Genomic DNA, 17,577 nt, shown 5'->3' with positions numbered 1-17,577 from the left:
GGCTATCCATTTACACGTCTTTATAGGGGATTCATTCCACCATCATCATCATCTTAGATCGCATCCATATATTATCATTATCATATAGGTATTCTCAGTATCTGCATTCTCCAACTCATCTCAATTACACCTCTCAACCATCTTTACAATGCCCACTGAAAACATACCGCTCATTCAAGATGAGAATGCTATACATCAAAATGTTCGCTTAACTAGATCAAAGACTTCAACTGTCCATGATAACAAACAATCCAATACTACAAACACCAAAGAGTCTTCAAATACCCAGAGGAGACCTGCATTATCAAATTTGACAAATACTTCATCTCAGGCTGCTATAACGAAGAATTTGAAATCAAAACAACAACAACAAATAACAACAATCAAAGAAGAGAAAAGACTACCGTTGAAAAGACCAGCAACTGAATCATCATCTACACTAGCTGACCAAGCTCGCTCAAGTGCTCCAGATCTAAAGAAACCTAGAATAGATTATGAATGGGAAGATTTAGATGCAGAAGATTCAGATGATCCATTAATGGTTAGTGAATACGTTAATGAAATCTTTGATTATTTACATGAACTAGAATTGAAAACTTTACCAGACTCAACTTATCTATCATGGCAAAAGAATTTAAAACCTAAAATGAGATCAATATTAGTTGATTGGATTGTTGAAGTTCATCTAAGATTTAGATTATTACCTGAAACTTTATTTTTGGCTATAAATTTAATGGATAGATTCATGTCAAAGGAAACAATTCAAGTTGATAAATTACAATTATTAGCCACTGGATCTTTATTTATTGCTGCCAAATATGAAGAAGTTTACTCCCCAAGTGTTAAAAATTATTCTTATGTTACTGATGGTGGTTATACAGAGGAAGAAATTTTAGAAGCTGAAAAATTCATCTTATCAGCTTTAGATTTTGATCTGAGTTATCCAAATCCAATGAATTTCCTAAGAAGAATATCAAAAGCTGATGAATATGATATTCAAACTAGAACAATAGGGAAATATTTACTAGAAATCTCTATAATGGATCATAGATTTATTGGTTTAAAACCTTCATTATGTGCTGCTGCTGCAATGTATGTTTCAAGAAAAATGTTGGGAAGATCAGATTGGAATGGAACTTTAGTTCATTATTCAGGTGGTTATAAGAAAAATGACTTCAAACATGTTGTGGAATTATTATTGGATTATTTAACTCAACCTGTTATTCATGAAGAATTCTTTAAAAAATATGCCTCCAAGAAATTTATGAAATCCTCAATCTTAGCAAGACAATGGGCAAAGAAAATCGAAGCTGAATGTATTGATATTATGGAGGATAATGATGATAATAGTAATAATAATAGTAATAATGATGATGATCAAGAATGAAAGAAGAAATACAAAGAAAAAAAAGATGTTGTTTTAACTCTTTTATTTATTTTTTTCACTTAATACCCCCAAAAAGATTCAGAGATCTAGATGATCTTCTACTTTTAATGATGTACCATAGTGTTCTTTTTATCATTTAGTGAATGAAAAGTGCAAAAAGTTAATGAAGTAGCTTCTAAACTCAGTAATCAAAATGTATTTGTATACAGATGTCGGATATTGACGCTCTCCTGAGCTTAGTATGGACTAATAATAAACGGCTATAAATTACATAAGTTCTGTGTTGGGAAAGACATCAACAATTACCGTATACAGAAATAATGGCATAAATTTGCCCAGGTGATAACAATGCTCGCGAAATTGCGAGTGATGATTTCGCAAATCGGCACAAAAGAGAATAAGTAAGCGCAAAATAGATAACTAAAAACACATGAAGAGAAAAACTAAAATAGTGCAATAGGTTTAGCCAAGAATAATGAAATAACTGACTAATCATTTATCGTAGTTTGGAGGAGTGTTTAATCCTCTTTTTACACTTTTTTAACAATTACCCGATTCGGCCAATGTTTTGGTAGCCTTTCGCGCAAATTCCCGATAAGGTAGTGTTTGTTTTGATTTTCCCGTTTTAAGTGGAAATTGTCAACTTTTTTTCCAAACATGAATCAAAGAGAGGAAAACCTCATATTGATACCTTACTTTGTGAAATTTATACCCTTGACCTTACTTTCACTTTAATTTTTTTTAAATACTTGCTCTTATCCCTTTCTCTCTTGTTCATCCATCTTTTATTCTCCATTGGCTTCATCAATCAATTAATACCCATTTCCCACAACCACATTTCGTTCTATTGATTAAGTTAATACATATTAACCACAATGGATCACTTCACTAATCAAATCCAAATTCATGATGAAAATAAACTTGAATCTCATGCTAGAATCACTAGATCCAAAACAAATATAACTTCAACAACCTCAAATAATGTCCAATCAAAATCTAATATTCCTGTGAGAAGAAGTGCTTTATCAAATGTCACCAATACAAAGCTAGGAGGTGCTGCTACAGCTGCTAAACCAAGTGGCTTGAAAAAACCTCAACCTATAATACCTAAAGAAAGAATTGAAGAGGAACATCAACAAATAACTACAAGATCTGCTATGAAAAGACAAGCCAGCTCAAATAGTATACATAATAATAATGAAACAAGCTTCAAAAAGTCTAAAACTGCTGATTATCAATGGGAAGACTTAGATGAAGAAGATTTTGACGATCCATTAATGGTTAGTGAATATGTTGTTGAAATTTTCAATTATCTTTATGAATTGGAAATTAAAACTTTACCAATGTCTGATTATTTATCAAAACAAACTTTCATAAATGCTAATATGAGAGATCAATTAGTTGACTGGATGAATGAAGTTCATTTAAAATTTAGATTATTACCAGAAACTTTATTCGTTGCTATGAATTTAATGGATAGATTTTTATCAAGAGAAATTGTTCAAGTTAATAGATTACAATTATTGGGTACTGCATGTTTATTTATTTCTTCTAAATATGAAGAGATCTATTCACCAAGTGTTTCAAACTTTGCAAGTGAAAGTGGTTCAAGTGTTGATGAAATTTTAGCTGCTGAAAAATTCGTTTTAGAAATTTTAAATTTTGATATAAGTTATCCAAATCCAATGAATTTCTTGAGAAGAATTTCCAAAGCTGATGATTACGATATCCATTCAAGAACAATCGGTAAATATTTTATGGAAATTTCAATAATGGATCATCATTTCATTGGTGTTAAACCTTCTTTATGTGCTGCTGCTTCAATGTTTTTAGCAAGAAAAATGTTGGGTAAAAATGATTGGAATGGTAATTTAATACATTATTCAGGTGAAGTTTTTGAAACTGATTTACAACCAGTCGTTCAATTATACATTCAATATCTAGTTGGTCCTGTTATTCATGAAGAATTCTTCAAGAAGTATGCTTCAAAAAGATTCATGAAAGCTTCCATAATATCGAGACAATGGGCAAAAGATCTAGTTAAAAGTGGTGCTGCCTCCATCTGAAAAGAAGTGATGAGCTCAAGAGGATTGTGTGTAATATATTAGGCTTGTACATTAGGTGCTGTTCTTTTTTTCTTTTTTTTGATTCCCAATATTATTTAGATACCCTTTAAACAAAACAAAAAATAACCTGAAAAATCTCAAGATTTGATGAGTTTTAAATGTTCAATTTCCCTCTTTTTCAAACCCATTTATGTAATTTTAATAATGATACCAAGGGATAGTTAGCTGATTATATGTAGTTTCATCATTATTCTTGGTTCAGAACATGATTTTGTTCCCAAATTGGTTTCTTCTCTTCTAATGAATCCAACGGATTGTATTCACTGATTTTGCTGACTTGTAAATAACTGTCAAACAACTTAAACCCTGTCATATTATCAAGTGCAGCTTGTGCATCACTGATTTCTTGAAACTGTATATCTATATAGTTCTTTTGAGACGTTATTGATAGTATATTACCAAACGATAAAAACAATGAATGAATAGTTTCTTCAGTTACATCCTTGGGTAGATTTGCTGATATAAGGGTTAGTTGTCAGACATAGTCATTGAACGAGAACAAGACTCACAAACTCGAATAGAAGAACTCATAATGGGCTAGTGGTTTTGAATAGTTGAAGAAGTTGAAGATTATTATAAAAGTTCATTCATGTCAATTTTGAAGGTTCAAAAAGCAGAAGAGTAAATGTCAGAACAGACACTCACTTTAGCGTAAAAATGAGCACCAAAGTCAACTGGATCAACTACATCATCATAAAAACTATTAATTAATCCTTCAATAAATATCGATAATATACAGAGTCTACCAGTCTAGTTCAGAGCCACCAACAGAGGGCACAGGAGTTCTGACTGGAACTTTAATGTTGAATTTAGCATCAAGCTTCTTAAAAGTTGCAATACCTTCACTAACAGTTTCTGATTTCTTAACTTTCCATTTAGTGGTTCCTAAAACCTCATCTAATTCATCTTCTGGAGGTAGCTTAACCAAAATCATACCATCATCTTCCTTAATATCAAACAATGCAACAGATAAACTATCATCATTTTTACAAGCACCTGCATTTGGCTTATCAGCATCAATAACATAGTTTCTCTTGTGTAATGGACATGAAATGTAAACATTATCATTTTCATCAGTAGAAATAATACCCTGAGAAAGAACAAATGCACGTTTATGACCACACATATTTTGTGAAGCATAAAGTTTACCATTGAGTCTAAATAATGCAATTTGAGTATCTGAAATTAAAATAGTTGTTGATGAACCTGCCTCTTTTTCAGGTAATTCTGTTGATGGACAAACTGATCTCCATGAAGTTGATGACCATTTAATGTTTTTGAAGTCTTTCTTTTCCACAGTTTCTTTCTCTGGCCAATCAGCTGGACGTCTTTGACCTCTTTCTCTTATTATTTCAACAGTTTCTTGTGATTTATCAGTGTTTGCAAATTGTTTGAAAATTTGATCTTCTTTTCTAATAACAGATTCTCTCCATTCATCGAAATAATGGCCAACCAATTCATTCATTTGATCTTCTAATTCTTTGCAAATACCCAATTTGTCGAAAACAACAACATCTCTCAGATATTCAATACCACCTTCCAAATTTTCTAACCACCTTGCTGTTCTTTGTAATCTATCAGCAGTTCTGAAATAAAACATCAGATATCTATCCAATAAAGGAATAACTTGATCAGGTGGAACATCACTTTTCAAAAGTTGGGCATGAGCAGGCTTCATACCACCATTACCTCCAACATAGACGTTAAACCCATTTTGAACTGCACAAAGACCAAAATCTTTAGAATGGAATTCAGCACAATCTCTAACACAACCTGAAACACCACCTTTCATTTTATGTGGGGATCTTATACCTTTATATCTTTCTTCCAATCTTAATGCTAAACCAACAGAGTCACCAATACCATAACGACACCATGTGGAACCGACACAAGATTTAACATTTCTTAAGGATTTACCATAACCTTGGCCTGATTCAAATCCATGTTCATATAATTCTTCCCAAATCTTTGGTAAATCTTGTTTCAAGGCACCAAATAGATCAACTCTTTGAGCACCAGTAATCTTTGTATATAAATCATACTTTTGAGCAATATTACCAATTGCAATCAATTTTTCAGGTGTTATTTCACCTGCAGACATTCTTGGAATAACTGAGTAAGTACCATTTCTTTGAATGTTACCCAAGTATCTATCATTTGTTTCTTGTAACCCATGGACATCACTATCTAAAATATGTCTATTGTATAAAGTTGACAAAATTGAACCAATTGTTGGTTTACAGATTTCACAACCAGCAGCCTCAGGTTTCAAACCAACATTCTGCATAATTTCTTTAAAAGATTTGTACTGTTTAACCATAATTATCGAAAACAAATCAGCTCTTGATTGTTTGAAATGAGCACACAAGGCATTTGATAATTGTTTACCCATTTTTTTCATTTCAGATTCAAAAATAGCCTTCATTGTAGGCTCACAACCACCACAAGAAGTACCAGCTTTAGTGACGGATTTCAACTCACCTAATGAAGCACATTTACCATTTCTAATGTTTTCCACCAATGTACCTTTGGAAATGTTTTGACAAGAACAAACTTGAGTATCATCTGATAACATATCAGCATCTTCATCATCACCACCTTTACCTAATATAAATTCAGAAGCAGGACAAGGTAATGGTTTTCTTTGTTTAGCAATTGAAGTAAATTTGGTAAATTGTTTTGTATTACCCACAAGAATACCACCTAATAAATATTTCCCATCTTGTGTCAAGATCAATTTTGTATAGATACCTTCAATTGGATCTTCATAGACTAATGATCTAACTTTTTTCAAAGTATAACCTTTTGGAAGCCATTTTGGACCATTTTTATCGGCAAAATAATCACCAAATGAAGCTACTTCAACACCCATTAATTTCAGTCTTGTACCAATATCTGGTTCGGAAAACTCTTTTGGAGAATGAAATTTTGATTGGATTAAATTGAATGATAAAATATCGGCCATAGTAATACCTGGAGCAATTAAACCAAATGTTTTATCGTTCCATGAAGCACATTCACCAATAGCATAAATATTTGGATCAGAGGTTTGCATAAAGTTATTGATCGCCACACCACCTCTCTTGGAGCACACTAGACCAGATTCAGCAGCCACTTCATCTCTTGGTTGAATACCGATTGTGTAACAAAGCAATTGACATTCTTCAATTTCACCGTCATTATATTTAACTGCTTTCAATTTACCATTACTATCAAAAAGTAGTTCATCAACAGTGGTTCCAGTTCTAGCAGTAACACCTAAATCACGAACCTTTTCAGTTAATAAAGCACCACCTTTTTCATCCATCTGTTGGGATAATAACCATTTTGATCTATGAACCACGGTGACATTATCAAAAGTTTTCATGTCTAATAAAGCTTTACCAGCTTCTAAACCTAATAGACCACCACCAACAACGATGGCTCTTTTAGTTGAATCTTTTGGTATTGATAATTCTTCACTGAATGAAAGCATTGAATTCAAATCATCAATTGTACGGTAGACAAAACATCCCATTTCTCTATAATTTCTATAATCTTGTTTGGATTGACCATTTACTGGATCTGGTAACAAATGAAGAGGTAAAACACCATTAGAACCAGTTGCAAATACCAATGTATCATAATCATAAGAGTTTCCCTTTGAAGTTTTAGCAACTTTGTGATCTCTATCAACTTCAACAACTGCTTCATCAACCTTGAAATTCCATCTGTTTTTATTTCTTTCCTCATAAAAAGTCTTTGGTGATAAAAGTAACTTGTCAAAGTTCTTGTGTTCAAAATATTCAGTTAAGCCGACTCTATTATATGCCAAATATGGTTCCTCACCAATAACTGTGTAGAAATATTCTTGAGCAGTATCATTGTTTAACATTTTTTCTAAGAATGCAATACCAGTCATACCAAGGCCAACAATCACCATGTTTTTCATATCACTGTATTGTTTGACACCATCAGTCTTCCCAGGCAATGGTGGCACACCACCAATATGTTCTTCAACCTTCATTATTGATTGTATGAATGAACAGAGGAAGAGTTGAAAGAAGAGAAAGAATCATTATAATTCAATGTTTTTATTCACGAGCTCATCTTCCCTTTTGATGTTATATCGACTCATGAGATATCAGCGGATTATTTGTTGTTGATACATTGTTCCTCTCATTAACATCCGCTAATTAGGGCCTTCCATTTTCCAGTTGGGCCTGCGATGAGCTCTCTGATAATGCAGCCAGTGGAATACCAGCACTTCATAGCCAATGGCCATCGTGGTCAACGTCAGCAGAGACTAGGCTCGTTTGGCTCAAGGCTTTGGCTCTTATCAACAGATTTCAGATTTCAGACTTTTAAAATCCGCTTTTCGTGAATTCGCGAATTGATAGTGGTTGGGGCAGAAACAGTATAATCAGATAACGGATAATACAGGAAATTTGGATACGTAATAAATAATATTAGACTCTATACATTATCTTTATCAGAAATACACAACTCTGGATGGATCAAAGCCTGTCTCCTTCACAATGGTTTTGACACCTTCAACCATTCCAGGAGGACCACAAACAAGAACCAAGAACTCACCAATCTTGTTTTGCTCTTCAACGTATTGATTCCACAACAACTTACTCATACGACCAGTTAGCCCTTCCCATTCATTTGGAACAGCACGATAATCAGATAGACAATGCACCACAGATAAGTTTGAATTTTTTGTAGCAACAAAATTATCAAGATCTTGGAGACACAAAATATCTTCAGGTTTCCTATTCCCATAAAATAACTTCATCTTTGTGTTATCTTGTTCATTATCAACAATCTCTTTAATCACTTGATAGCAAGGAGTAATACCAGATCCACCAGCAATCATCAAGAATGAATCAACTTTGCCAGGTTTATTATCCAACAAATATTCACCATTACTCAAATATTCAAATTCACCAGTTGGACCTTTAATTTCAATGAATGATCCAATATCCATGTTTTCTAAAATATTTGTCATTTTACCACCAGGAATACCTTCTTTAGCAAAATACACTTTCACCAAGACTTCTAATTTCCCCATGATCTTATGATTTGATTTAGGTGTATAAGCTCTCATAACTAATGAACCAGTTGAATCTTTTGAACGAATGAAGAAATGTTTACCAACAGGTAATCCAGTGGTTTGCTCTGGATGTTCTAATTCAAAATGGAAAATTCTTGAATCATGAGAAATGATTTCTTTATTGACAAGTTTAATCTTTTTCCATTTCTTTGGATTTAATAAAGTTGGTGTTTTTTCAACTATTTCAACAATTGGGACTGATGTTGTTGTAGAAGACTGATCTTCCAATTTACCCAGATGGAATTTTTGTAACATTCTCTTAGAATTATCTGAATGAATAGCCATAAAATCTTCAGTAGCATCTTCACCTGCAACCATAGTAATCGATTGAGCACCACCTGGATGTTCTTGTAAAAATGGAGTACCATCGAAAACATGACCTTTAACAATAAACCATGGTTCCTGTTCATTTGAATGTTGAGCTAATTGTTCTTTTGTGATGATAATGTTGACTTTATCTGGGTTTAAAATCATTTGTAATTCTTCATCAACATATGGTTTACGTTCTTCTTCTTGTTCCCCATTTGCAACTCTTTCACCATAATTTGGATTTAACAAATCACCACCTTCCTTTTTAACTCTATCCATCCATCCACCAGGTTTATTAGCTAAAGTTGGATGTTCAAATCTAATTTCATCATCTTGTGAACCTGGTTGAATAGCAATTCTATACCACCAATTATTCAACATTGAAGTAACATTCCAATACATATTTCTTGGTTGAACGGTCATTGAGATATCCATAGCTCTAACAACTAGATCTTTTGCACATTTCAGTTCCCTTTTAGGTATTTGTAAACTCCAAAAACACCAACATAAACAAGACATTCTATCACAAACATTTATAGTCCCACCATATAATTCAATATAGCCTGCATCACGATATGAATCTTCTGGATAATCTATTTCACATAATTTCCAAGTTTTCCCACCATCTAATGAGATTTCTACTCTACCAACTCTTTTACCACCACCATTATAAGCAAAACCTTTAACATTGTATAATTCATCTTCATTTGAAGAATCAACAATTAAAGTTTCATCATTTTCAGGATAAACCGTAATACTTTGTAAATTTAAATCATAAATTGCATATCTTTCATCTTTCCACCATGATTCATCAGATGCAGCCATTTCAGGTGTAACCATAGTTGGTAAAACTCTATTATCAAAGAAATGATACCAGTTATCACTTGGTTTATCACTAACAACTAATTTCTTTAGCCATTTAACAGATCTACCACCAATAACACCTGGTATAACGATTCTTAGGGGTTTACCATGATCAGGTTCCAAATAGATCCCATTCTGTTTATAACACAACATTATATTTCTTTCAGGGTCTTTAACCATAGGTAAAGGGACACATGTACCATAAGCACCTTTTGCAGGATCATCACAACCTTCCATCCAAACATATCTTGCCTTTTTAGAAGGTTTAGCTTTTGATATAACATCCCATAAAAATGCACCAGTCCATAAAGAGGTTGAAACACCAGCAGCACCCCAATTGAAACCTTTCCCTTTTTTAACTTGATTTTGTTCCTTACGACGATTTCCTGCACAACATAAGGTTATTGGATTAGTGTATTGAGGAAACTCTTGGATCATATCAGATAACTTCATTTCAAATGGTTCATCAACTAAACCTTCCACAGAGAATGTCCAATTCATAATTTCTTCATCTTCAACATGAGGAACAGGCCCATGATTTCTAACAAAATGTAAGTCTGATGAAGTTATAAAGCCATCCTCAAACAATGTAGTCAATGGAGCTTCACAATTGAAAGGATGAGAACCAGTCAATCTCAACAGACGAGGGTCTCTTGGAACTCTATAATCTTTGGTGTTTATATCCAACTCCAGCACTTTTGACTTTGGGACATCTTTTCTTAAAGGAAAGTTGAGTTCAGGCTCCACATCAGTCTCACTGATCTGAATACTGGACGTCTCACTAAAAACACTGCTTGGGGATTCTGAGCTCATGATGATGATGATGTTGATGTTGTCATGAATCCATCACTTGAATCATTCTGGGAATACACAGCTTTAAAAAAGAGCCCACTCAGACACCAGCCAATTGTCAGACTCCATCACACAATAGCCAACATCAGCAAACACATCTGCCTCTGATAAAAGATCCAGATAGCACTCTATTTTCCGATGGCCATATCTGACGGTTGTTTACGTTTTCCACGATAAAAGAAATATTTATTTTCCGCAACACGTCAACGGAAGATTTCAAGGGACTCGAGGACTAGATCAGAGCCAGTCCTTGATTAACACCTATTCTATATAAACGTTATGGAGTGTCAATGTCGTTGAAGTGAATAATGATGGTGGTGGTAGGCTAAAGATGAAGCTGTTGAGTGCTGTTGACTGTGAGGAAGAGATCCATCTCATTATTGGTGCGTTGGGTGGCAACATCACCTATCAAAGAGCATTGAAATCGATCCAGGTTGGTGCTGAACCATTGTTAGTTCATGATGCTGATGTGATTGATGCTAATTTACAAAACTTGGTGGAACAGGGAAAGCTACAATGGATCCAAAAGAAGTTTGAAATGGATGATTTGCAAAAACTGGGAAGATTAGAAGTTGATAGTGTTGTGGATAAAGTCTTTGTTATTGAATCAAATATCAAACAAGAAATATATCAAGTTTGCAAGAAATTAAGAATCCCAATCAATACTTATCAATCTCAAAACCTATCAACATTTACTCTATTATCTACTTATAACTCAAATGATTTACAAATTGGTGTCACCACTTCAGGAATGGGGTGTAACTTATCCTCAAGAATCAAAAGAGAAATTGTAAAATCATTACCTTCAAACATTGATGAAATTGTCTCAAATATTGGTAGTCTCAGAAGAGAATTGATTAAGGAAGATGGTGAAGATTTTGAATATTCAAATGAAATGGTTTATGAATTTGCAATGACTAAAGAGGATAAATTCTTGAGAAGATCAAGATGGTTAACTCAAATGATTGAATATTATCCATTATCTAAATTATCTTCAATCTCTATATCAGATTTCCATCAACAGAAAAAAATAACTAATTATTCCAAATTTACAAAGAAAGGTTCAATAACACTTGTTGGTTCAGGTCCTGGTTCAATATCATGTTTAACAATTGGTGCATTGAATGCAATAAAGACTTGTGATTTGATATTATTGGATAAATTAATACCCCAGGAAATATTGGATCTAATACCAAATTCAACTCAACAATTCATTGCAAAGAAATTTCCTGGTAATGCTGAAGCTGCTCAACAAGAACTATATGATTTAGCAATGGATGGTTTCCAAAAAGGTTTGAAAGTTGTTAGATTAAAACAAGGTGATCCTTTTATTTATGGTCGTGGTGGTGAAGAAGTTTTATATTTTAAGTCAAAAGGTATAAAAGCTGATGTTTTACCAGGTCTAACATCTGCTTTAACAGCTCCATTATTTGGTGGTATCCCAGCTACACATCGTGGTGTTACAGATAAAGTGTTGCTATGTACAGGTACTGGCTCAAAAGGTTCTACGAGTGATGTTCCTGATTATGATTCTAAAAGAACTACAATTTTCCTTATGGCCATTCATAGATTAGAAAATTTAGTTGGAGAAATGTTGAACAAGAAGTGGGATTGTAATGTTCCATGTTGTGTTATTGAAAAAGCATCAAGTGCTGACCAAAGGATAGTGAGAAGTCAATTGAAAGATATTGTTGGAGTCATGACACAATTGGGATCAAGACCTCCAGGTTTATTAGTTGTTGGGTGGAGTTGTGGAGTGCTGGAGTCAAGATATGAGATTGTCGATGGTGTTACAAACCCAGATAACGAAGAGTTTGGAGGTGTCACGAACATGATAAGGAAGTGTATATGATTAGAATACGATGAGGTATGCCAGGTTAAAGTGAATGTAAGCTAGTCTCTAATTGTCTACCTCAGTCTCGCAAAGTCCCAATATCTAGACCTTCAGGGTCCTTATCGGGCCTCAAAGTATTTTCCACCTACAAAAACCATCATATGGAAATTTTTTTATTCCAAGCGAAATAAATCACTTCACAAGCATAAGCTTCTTACACAATCTTCATTGCTATAAAAACCTTGATAAGCCTAATTAACAAAGTCCCAAAGCCTCTTTAGTCAGTATTCTCCGTCTGTTATCAACCCATTTTTGACACCGGCCACTACTTCAAGATCTTTTTTTCTCAGTTGATGAAGTCAAGAGGTATTGTATGATTAACATATAAAGAAGGAAGATTGTCTTTTGAGAAAGATTGTGGAATTGTAAGGATGGAAGTACAGTATAATATACTACAAGATTATAAATCATGTCGAGATTAATTAAAGAGCTTTTCCAAGCACCTCAAGTTAATCCAAAAAACAATAAGGCACTATCAATTCCAATTTTAAATCCATTCAATATTTATGGTAGAAATTTTAATTTCGCTTGGTTAGGATTCTTTGTATCTTTTTTATCATGGTTTGCTTTCCCTCCATTATTAGCTCATAGTGTTAAAAAAGATTTACATTTAACCTCAATTGATATTGCAAATAATAATATTAGTGGGTTATCAGCTACATTGATTGCAAGGGTGTTATTAGGCCCAGTGGTAGATAAGATTGGTCCACGTTATACAATGTGTATTGTCTTGGTTGTCGGTTCAGTTCCAACTGCTTTAATTCCTTTAGTTAAAAATGTTGCAGGTCTACATGCAATTAGGTTTTTCATTGGTTTATTAGGTGGTAGTTTTATTCCATGTCAAATGTGGACTACTGCATTTTTTGATAAAAAAATTGTTGGTAGAGCTAATGCCTTAGCTGGGGGATGGGGTAACGCTGGTGCTGGTGTTGCCTTTTTTATAATGCCAGCTTTAGTTAATGATTTAGAGAGAAGAGGCTATTCAATTCATGAACGTTGGACTTATTCATTTTTAATTGGTCCTTTAATCATTCTAATGGTTGTTGCTATTGCAATTTTTTTCCTTGGTGATGATTGTCCAGAAGGCTCATGGAATAAGAGAAGTGATGTCTTGAATATTGGTGTTGATGTTAGAAAAGTCGATATTGTTTCAATTTCTTCAAATCATCCTGCACTTTCAAATCAAATGAGTCGTATCCGTGAACATCATAGTCATCATCAAGATAAAATTGATGATGTTATTGTGGATGATAAATTAGGAGAATCTTCAGATAATACAAATAAATCATTGGATGTTGTTCAAACAAGAGTTGGTGAAGTTGTTAATTTGGATGAAATTATTGAAGATCCATCTTTTAAAGAATTTTTGAAAATTACTTTCCATTATAGAACAATGTTGACAGCATTACCATATATTACAACATTTGGTGGTGAATTAGCAGTTGAATCAGTTTTAAGTGCTTTATATGTTCAAAGATCCAATCATTTATGGAGTGAAAGCTATGCAGGATCATGGGGTTCAATGTTGGGATTATTAAATGTTGTAACAAGACCATTAGGTGGTTATATTAGTGATTTATTATATGCTAGATATAAAAGCACCAGAGTTAAAAAATTCTGGTTACTATTCTGTGGATTAATGGAGGGGATTTTCCTTTTATGGATTGGATTAGTTCCAGCTTCAAAGTTATCAATTCATGGATTAATTGGAGCATTAGGGGTGATGTGTATCTTCATGGAAGCTGGTAATGGGGCCAATTTTTCATTAGTTCCACATATTAATAAGAAACACACAGGTATAGTTGCTGGTACAACTGGGGCCATGGGTAATTTAGGTGGTATTTTATTCTCGTTGGTGTTTAGATATAACATTAATTCTTCAGGAGTTAGTGATTATATGAGAAGTTTTTGGATCATTGGGGTGTGCTGTATAGCTATCAATGTTGGTTGTGGCTTTATCCCTGTGAATGAGGATAGACCAGATGATTATGAGGAAAAGAAAGAGGTTGATGTTTGATTTAATTGAAGGTTTCTAGAATGATTCATGATTGTAGATGACTCGAATGAACTGGGGATACATCACCATTATGGCTCCTGATGATCCTATGATAAGGTGCCACCACTGTCCGTGCGTATGTACGGAGATCGAAGTAGACAATACATGTCTGTATGTAAAAAGATGGTTTGATAATTGTGGCTTTAAGTATACAACCAATATTACTTATGAATATTACATAATATATTACGTAATTTATTATTCACGTGACTATTATCTAATCCTTACCTAATCACCACAGAAATTTCTTTTTTCCGTGTCGCTGAGTGGCAATAAACTTGACACAATTTCAACGAATGAGCAGTACAAACCAAGCACACTCAGTACAACGCAGATATAAAGATAATGGATTCATCATTTGTGGAGGTTATCATCTTTTAAACAGCCAAACACAAACACAAGAACATACACTTCCATAACCACCATAAGAATACCTCTTCAAATGCCTACAGACCCTTGACAGATGCATGGTGCCCTAGATGCCGTTAGAGAAAAAGAAACGGCAATAGCCAATATCAACATCTCGAAAATTTTTCATCTTGCACAAAGTTTCGATGAGTCGTTATAATGAACAAAACTGTGGCTATTTGAACATCATTAAAATATTTTCCATTTAAACTCGTATAAAAACTTCTCTGATTTCTTTCTCTTTACCACTCATTCATTCATTCATTCCAATCAACTAACAATGGGTAAATTAGATACAATTGATATAGTGGAACCAAATGCTTCAGATTTGAATTCCACTGATGAAGCTTATGCTAAGCCTTTGGATAAAGGTTACAAAGATATCGGTTACATTACAGCAATTGGGTTAGTCTGTAATCGTATGATTGGTACTGGTATCTTTGCAACTCCTGCAACTATTTATAATTTATGTGGTGGTTCAGTTGGTTTAGCTTTAATCATGTGGGTTATTGGTGCTATTATTGCTTTAGCTGGGTTATATGTTTATATGGAATTTGGATCTGCAATCCCAAGAAATGGTGGTGAGAAGAATTATTTGGAATTTGTCTATTCAAAACCAAAATTCTTAATTACTGCAATGTATGCTGCTTATGCATTTTTATTAGGTTGGGCAGCTGGTAACTCAATTATCTTTGGTCAATATATTTTAACTGCAGCTGGTAAAGAACCAACAAGATGGGGTGAACGTGGTATTGGTGTTGCAGCTATTACTTTTGCATTTATTGTCCATTCAACAAATATTAAAGTGGGTGCTTATATTCAAAATGTTTTAGGTGTTTTCAAAATTGGTGTTATTTTATTTATTACCGTTACAGGTTGGGTTGCCCTTGGTGGTTGGAAAAAAACTGATAATTTCCATAATTCATTTGAAGGTACCAAGGATGCAAGTGCTTATGGTGTTGTTAATGCATTATATAATGTTATTTGGTCATTTATTGGTTATTCAAATGTTAATTATGCTTTAGGTGAAGTTAGAAATCCTGTTAAAACATTAAAATTTGCTGCACCATCAGCTTTAATCATTGTGGCCATTATTTATTTATTTGTTAATATTGCATATTTTGCTATTGTTCCAAAAGAATTGTTGAAAACTTCATCAACTATTTTAGCTGCTGATTTCTTCCAAATTGCATTTGGTGATAATGCTAAAAAAGCTTCATCAGTCTTTGTTGCTCTAAGTGCATTAGGTAATGTTATGAGTGTTATTTTCTCTCAAGGTCGTATCATTACTCAATTGGGTCGTGAAGGTATTTTACCATTTCCAAAATTTTTTGCAAGTTCAAGACCTTTTAATTCACCACTTGTTGGTTTAATGCAACATTGGATTGTTTGTATTATTACAATTTTAGCTCCTCCACCAGGTGATGCTTATAATTTCATTATGAATTTGATTTCTTATCCATTAAATGTTATAAATTTCTTGGTTGCAGTTGGTTTATTATGGGTTAATTATAAAGCCCATAAAGGTGAATTGAAATGGGAACCTCCATTAAAAGCATCAGTTCCAGTTACTATCTTTTTCGGATTAAGTTCATTATATTTAATTGTTGCACCATATGTTCCACCAACTGGTGATCAATCAGTTTATAAAGATTTACCATATTATGTTCATTGTGTTACTACATGGGGTATTTTCTTTATTGGATTTGTTTATTGGATTTTCTGGGCCAAGATTTTACCAAAAGCTTTCGGTTATAAATTATACATTGAAGAAATTGTGGCGGAGGATGGATTCTGGAGAAAAGAGATTAAAAAAATCCCAATTGATGAATATCAATCATATGTTCGTGAAGTTCAAGCTGAACATCAAACTGTTGAGCTTGATGAAGGAGAAAGTCATGGGTCTTCAGTTCTTAAGGCCAAGGACACCAATAGTGTGAATTAATGATTGTTAATGACTCGTATTTGCATAGATGTATATTAGAATATTGAATTTGTTGATTTTGTTTTAGAATAGTTGTAGTAATAGGGCTTGTTGTGTCTGTTCACGTGATCTTAGCACGATTCACGTGATACTCATTGACATTACATAATCTTTCTACAACAAGGGAGTCCGATTGCCGCAGATTGGAACAGAGGGAGTCCGGGGAGTGTTCGCTGCGTTATTGATCTGTGAATGGGGCAAGCGTAGGCTAAAGGAATGGGTTCAGCCATGTGTGGTATAAGGTATGGATGGCTCAATTGGCTAAAGGCACTTGATTAGAAACCAATTACGTCTTTAATCTTTAATCTCTGATACTCCAATGGTACTATAATGCTTAATTCGCGACCATGATATAGCTTAATTGATCATGATATTCTTATCCTTGAGCCTTTTTCCAAGTGGCACATATTTCTTATGGAAGTGGAGTAAGCGACACTTGAACGATGACATTCAGGAAAGGTGGAAAGGAGTTTAGCACCTGTTTTAGTATGGCCATCTCGTGGGAATTGCAATTTGTTGGCCAATTGTGGGGTCGCCAGAGCCTCTATATAAACCCATCTCCCATCCTCGAATGTTTTCTCCTTTGTGCTCAATCCCTA

The 17,577-nt window shown here is 33.7% G+C and overlaps 8 protein-coding genes across 8 annotated transcripts; 5 read left to right on the top strand and 3 right to left on the bottom strand.

Annotated features, from left to right (window-relative positions):
• The first annotated feature begins 7 nt into the window (after positions 1-7).
• On the top strand, positions 8-1,398 carry WICANDRAFT_97275 (cyclin family protein). The gene has a single exon (XM_019186581.1). It carries the CDS (start codon positions 149-151, stop codon positions 1,385-1,387), a length of 1,239 nt encoding a protein of 412 aa, XP_019036163.1. The 5' UTR covers positions 8-148; the 3' UTR covers positions 1,388-1,398.
• An 864-nt stretch (positions 1,399-2,262) lies between these two features.
• WICANDRAFT_81193 (cyclin family protein) lies at positions 2,263-3,453 on the top strand (the record flags this gene model as incomplete). The annotated part of the gene is made up of 1 exon (XM_019185191.1): positions 2,263-3,453. One exon carries the CDS (start codon positions 2,263-2,265, stop codon positions 3,451-3,453), a length of 1,191 nt encoding a protein of 396 aa, XP_019036162.1.
• Positions 3,454-3,700: 247 nt separating this feature from the next.
• On the bottom strand, positions 3,701-4,044 carry WICANDRAFT_65217 (RNA recognition motif domain-containing protein; the record flags this gene model as incomplete). The annotated part of the gene is made up of 2 exons (XM_019183873.1): positions 3,701-3,969; positions 4,023-4,044. The coding sequence occupies 2 exons, from the start codon at positions 4,042-4,044 to the stop codon at positions 3,701-3,703; spliced, it is 291 nt and encodes a 96-aa protein (XP_019036161.1).
• Positions 4,045-4,255: 211 nt separating this feature from the next.
• Positions 4,256-7,519, bottom strand: WICANDRAFT_35969 (uncharacterized protein; the record flags this gene model as incomplete). The annotated part of the gene is made up of 1 exon (XM_019182379.1): positions 4,256-7,519. One exon carries the CDS (start codon positions 7,517-7,519, stop codon positions 4,256-4,258), a length of 3,264 nt encoding a protein of 1,087 aa, XP_019036160.1.
• A 311-nt stretch (positions 7,520-7,830) lies between these two features.
• WICANDRAFT_58478 (uncharacterized protein) lies at positions 7,831-10,754 on the bottom strand. The gene has a single exon (XM_019182823.1). The coding sequence runs from the start codon at positions 10,595-10,597 to the stop codon at positions 7,985-7,987; it is 2,613 nt and encodes an 870-aa protein (XP_019036159.1). The 5' UTR covers positions 10,598-10,754; the 3' UTR covers positions 7,831-7,984.
• A 213-nt stretch (positions 10,755-10,967) lies between these two features.
• On the top strand, positions 10,968-12,488 carry WICANDRAFT_36369 (uncharacterized protein; the record flags this gene model as incomplete). Its single annotated transcript, XM_019182426.1, has 1 exon — positions 10,968-12,488. One exon carries the CDS (start codon positions 10,968-10,970, stop codon positions 12,486-12,488), a length of 1,521 nt encoding a protein of 506 aa, XP_019036158.1.
• Positions 12,489-12,939: 451 nt separating this feature from the next.
• WICANDRAFT_58471 (MFS transporter) lies at positions 12,940-14,969 on the top strand (the record flags this gene model as incomplete). Its single annotated transcript, XM_019182822.1, has 2 exons — positions 12,940-13,720; positions 13,790-14,969. 2 exons carry the CDS (start codon positions 12,940-12,942, stop codon positions 14,545-14,547), a joined length of 1,539 nt encoding a protein of 512 aa, XP_019036157.1. The 3' UTR covers positions 14,548-14,969.
• A 305-nt stretch (positions 14,970-15,274) lies between these two features.
• MUP1 (Mup1p) lies at positions 15,275-17,126 on the top strand (the record flags this gene model as incomplete). The annotated part of the gene is made up of 1 exon (XM_019182821.1): positions 15,275-17,126. One exon carries the CDS (start codon positions 15,275-15,277, stop codon positions 16,937-16,939), a length of 1,665 nt encoding a protein of 554 aa, XP_019036156.1. The 3' UTR covers positions 16,940-17,126.
• Between the last annotated feature and the right edge of the window lie 451 nt (positions 17,127-17,577).

The sequence above is a fragment of the Wickerhamomyces anomalus genome (assembly GCF_001661255.1).
Source record: "Wickerhamomyces anomalus NRRL Y-366-8 unplaced genomic scaffold WICANscaffold_7, whole genome shotgun sequence".
In the NCBI taxonomy this organism is placed as follows: Eukaryota; Fungi; Ascomycota; class Saccharomycetes; order Phaffomycetales; family Wickerhamomycetaceae; genus Hansenula; species Hansenula anomala.
The sequence above is the reverse complement of the archived record's forward strand: the minus strand, read 5'-3'. Positions and strand labels throughout refer to the sequence as shown.